At 34.9% G+C, this 4,643-nt stretch overlaps 1 protein-coding gene across 1 annotated transcript in view; it reads left to right on the top strand.

Annotated features, from left to right (window-relative positions):
• LOC107554574 (collagen alpha-1(IX) chain) overlaps positions 1-4,643 on the top strand; it is a 46,001-nt gene that overhangs the window by 20,036 nt on the left and 21,322 nt on the right. Inside the window, exons 6-8 of the mRNA XM_016237136.1 lie at positions 73-469; positions 2,339-2,419; positions 3,317-3,334. Coding sequence (XP_016092622.1) covers positions 73-469; positions 2,339-2,419; positions 3,317-3,334 — 496 coding nt within the window. The remainder of the gene's footprint in view (positions 1-72; positions 470-2,338; positions 2,420-3,316; positions 3,335-4,643) is intronic.

The raw sequence follows: 4,643 nt of genomic DNA, 5'->3' as shown, positions 1-4,643 counted from the left end.
ATATATATATATATATATATATATACACACATACTGTATGTTCAACATTTATCCATATTTGCTGCCCACCAGGCTGAATTTTCCAAGGGGCTTCCCAGATGAGTACTCCTTTATGACCACCTTCCGCATGATCAAGAACACTGTCAACAAGGTGTGGAACATCTGGCAGGTGGTGGATGAAGACGGTTTGAAGCAGGCAGGTATGCGTCTGAATGGAGAGCAGCAGGCCCTGGAGTTCTTCCTCACCACTATGGAAGGAGATGTGCAGACCGTCACCTTCCCAGGCCTTTCTGTCCTCTTCAACACTAAATGGCACAAAGTGATGGTTGGTGTAGAGAAGGAGTTGGTAACGCTGTATGTGGACTGTCACCCGGTGGACCAGAAACCCATCAAGAGGAAAGGCTATGTCAACACGGAGGGAGACACTCTGATCGGAAGACTGGATTCTGATCCCAACACCTCTGTAGTGGTGAGAGTCACCAGTTCAGTCTTGAATATTTACTAATATACGTATTTAACTTTCCTAAATGTTCTGATTTTTCCAAAATGAATATTTTGGAACTTATACTTATATCTATAATTTGCATGTAAATGATGTAGAAAAAAATAGATTTGCATGTAAATGATGTAGAAAAATTTATTGAATTGGCTATTTAGTTAGTTAGTTAGCTAGTTAGTTAGTTAGTTAGTTAATAATAATAATTGTCCATTACGATATGAATAGTAGAAATCAGAAAAATAAGAAATTAATAGTAATTTTTTTAGATATGTTTAAAATGATGTAGTCACATGCTATTAATTACATGTATTGTACATGTCTTTCTTTGGAAGGGTTAATTATTTCTAACATTTAAGTTTTGGAAGGGTTAATTCTTTGTAACACTCAAGTTTTGGAAGGGTTAATTTAATTTTCTGTGTGACTGTCACACTGTTAGATATGTTTAAAATGAAGTATTGCATTGGCTATTTATTTACGTGGCATTACTGTGGTTTGAGTCATTGAGACATTCTCAGTCGCTATTTACCAGTTTTTCTTATCATCTGTTTCTCTCTCCTGTGGGGTTCCTCAAGGGTCAATATTGGGGCCATTACTCTTTAATCTGTACATGCTTCCACTCGGTAATTTAATTAGGAAATATAACATGTATTTTCATTTCTATGCTGATGATTCTCAGCTATACGTTCCATTAAAATCTAGACATTCTCTGCAGCCTCTCATGGACTGTCTTGAGGATATTAAATGCTGGATGGCAAATAATTTCCTCCAGCTTAACAATGAGAAAACTGAGGTGATCATCTTTGGTCCCTCCAAAGCTAGAAACTCTATAGCCAGTTACTTAAACAATCTTACTCCATATGTTAAGTCACATGCAAAAAATGTAGGTGTTATCTTTGACTCTGAGCTTTGTCTTGAAAAGCAAATTAGAGAATCCTTTCCAGACTTAAATTGACACTTTCCTTTCAAGACTTGGACAAGGTAATTTATGCATTTATCACATCACTGGCTTCCTGTCTTTTTTAGAATTCAATTCAAAATGTTGCTGATTGTTTTTAAAGCTCTTTATGGACAAGCCCCATCTTCCATCTCTGATCTTTTTTTTTTTTTAAATTCAGCTCTTAAATCCCTCATATCTGCCAGTAAGGCTCTTTTGTATGTTCCACAGTCACAACTTAAATTGAAAGGTGACATAGCCTTTGCAGTTGCTGCTCCACGGTTATGCATTCAGTTGCCACCTGACATTAAGTGTGCTTCTTCTATTTCTGTTTTTAAATCTAGACTTGAGACACATATTTACTCTATAGCCGTTCCTGGTTGTTAACGCATGGATTAGTAACTGTTATCTTTTACGATTGTTCTGTACAGCACTTTAGTCAGTGTAAGCTGAATTTAAATATACTCTATAAATAAAATGTACATACTTTTTTCTAAAATAGAATTTTTTGGGAAGGGTTTTTTTAGGGTAATTTAATTTTTTGCTTAGGTTTTGCAGTGGATCTCTACTGTATTTAATGAATGTTACTGTCACCCTGCACCTATCAAATCCATCAAATCCTGTTACAGTCTTTACCTGTGATAAATGTGACTTGTCAGTCTGTGTAACTGTCACACTGTCTGATATGTGTTACCATCAGTCAGCGTAACTGCCAGATTGTAGGACCTCGGCACCTTGTAACTTCCTGTCCAAAGGACAGATAAAAATAAGTCTCATAGTGCTGTCAGTCACATCTTACAATGAAAATCTAATTCTGATAAATGTAAATCATAAAAGCCTTGTGGTTTAGGATTCAGTAATGTAGTCAAATAAAGAAATAACTTGATTGTTTTGTGTTTTTTCAGTTTGAGTTGCAGTGGATGCTGATTCACTGTGACCCAAAGAGAGCTCAGAGAGAAGGCTGTACAGAACTTCCTCCGTCGGAGGTAACTATGCTTTTATCACTTCCAGTTTTGTCTTAAATGAGAAGCTGACCAATCACAGTCTTTTGTTGTGCTTAACCACTTACATATGGAAAAATCAGGCCAGTTACCTGCTAAAAGTCTGAAAAGTGGTTTGTTGGTCTTCTACCCTTATCAGCAAGCACTCAAAACTCTTCTAAAACTATCAAACCTTGCCAGCTAAGATCATCAAACCACCTTAGGCGGGTTTAAAGGGTTAGTTCACCCAAAAATGAAATTTCTGTCGTCATTTACTCTCGAGTTGAGCCACCAAATTTGAACACAAAAGATGTTTTGAAGAATGTTGGTAACCAAAAATGTTACGGTAGCCGTTGACTTCCATAGTTTTTTTTTCTCTCCATAACATGGAAGGCAATGTCTATCATCAACTGTTTGATAAAAAAAATGGTTAATGGTAGCCATTGACTTCCATAGTCCCTTTGTGCTTAACAGAAGAAAGAAACCCATACAAGGACTTAATTTTCATTTCTGGGTGAACTATCCCTTTAATTAGTTTTTTGAAATTGCAAATATAATTGTACAAGTTAAAACTTTATTTACAATTCTGTATAAATAATCAACAGTATTATTCTAGTATATGTGCTGCATAACCAAGGTATGGCCTAAAAAATATTGATAGATTATTGCTATGGCAGTCTGGAAAAGCTAGTTTCTTCAAAAGACCTCATAACATCTCACTTTTCCATTGAACACATGCATTCATGCATTTGCTTTGTTTTTGGATGAGTTGGCCGGCGGGGCGGTATCGTAGGCCGCATGTTGTGGCGCCATCTACAGGTGTGCTTTCTCTTTTTGGTGAAGGGGTTTCATTTTCACTAACTGCAATAATCTCAATTCTCTCTCTCTCTCTTGCTTCTTCAGATGTATGCCAATGCTGAGGTATTTGATTTTTTTTTTTACTTTATTTTTATTTTTTAATCAATTAATAAATTATTATTTAAGCAAATAATCTACTACAATGCTTTGTTGCTGAATTGACTCATTTGCTACCTGCTATACTTACTGCAATCAACAAAACAAGACCAGGAACAGCTTTTATGCATTTATATGCTAGAGGTTATTAATGCCACCAAGTAAATAATGTGTTATTTTATTAAGAAATGTTCTGGGAATTTTACTTAACCATCCAAATTACTTTCTAAATGTGTTGTTCCTTAGCTTGCTTGAAGCTTAAGTTAATAAAGGGAAGTTGGCAGCAGAGAGCTAATGATTTATAGTTTATTCTTTATTGTGTTAAATGTATGTATTTACTTGTTTAACCAGGAAGGTCCCATTGAGATCTCTTCTACCAGGGAGTCCTGGTCAAGATAGGCAGCAAAGGACAAAGCTACAAAGAAATACACATAAAAACACAATTTTCTAAAAACAATACAAATCCTAGTCAGTTGTTAAAACATGGACACTGTTCTATGTAAACAGACTTTAAAATATTTTTAAACATAGCCAGAGATGGTACAGAGTCCATATGTAATGTACCTTCCATACATACATATGCATAATTAGAAAAAGCAGAACGACCTATCTCTGTATGAAAAATCGTCATCTTACATAAGAGTTTATCTGTTGATCTGGTATTATCTGTGCAATATGTCAACAAACTAGATATACACTGTGGTAATTTATCCACTAAAGCTTTTAAAATAAAAAAATAACATGTTTTTTTCTCCTTAAGCCCAATGAAGTCCATTTTGTCATTTCATATAAATTACAGTGATGTGTGCGGGCACTTGTATCAGTAACAAATCGTAAAGCAGCATGATAAACTACATCCAATTTTTTCAAAACATTCAGAGGTGCATTAATATAAATTATATCACCATAGTCCAATACTGATAGAAGAGTACTTTCTACTAAACGTTTTCGAGCAACAAAGGAGAAATATTTTTTGAACGAAAATAAAAACCTAACGTCGGTCTCGATTTCTTTAAAAGACTATCGATATGAGAACTATAAGTCAGTTTATCATCGAGCCAGATACCAAGATATTTGTACCATTTAAAGTTTGAATCATAAAATCATTTAATGATAATCTGGACTGTGTAAAAATCATGCATTTAGTTTTTTTAAGTTACCAAGAGAAGTCTGAAATGAATTAAAAGCATTCTGGGTCCATTGCCACTTTTAAAGATGGAGCCATAGTGTGGATGATAGTATCATCTGCATAAAAGTGTACATTTGCTGGCTCAAC

This window comes from Sinocyclocheilus grahami, unplaced genomic scaffold (assembly GCF_001515645.1).
Source record: "Sinocyclocheilus grahami isolate Dianchi unplaced genomic scaffold, SAMN03320097.WGS_v1.1 scaffold507.1, whole genome shotgun sequence".
NCBI classification, from domain to species: Eukaryota; Metazoa; Chordata; class Actinopteri; order Cypriniformes; family Cyprinidae; genus Sinocyclocheilus; species Sinocyclocheilus grahami.
The sequence above is the reverse complement of the archived record's forward strand: the minus strand, read 5'-3'. Positions and strand labels throughout refer to the sequence as shown.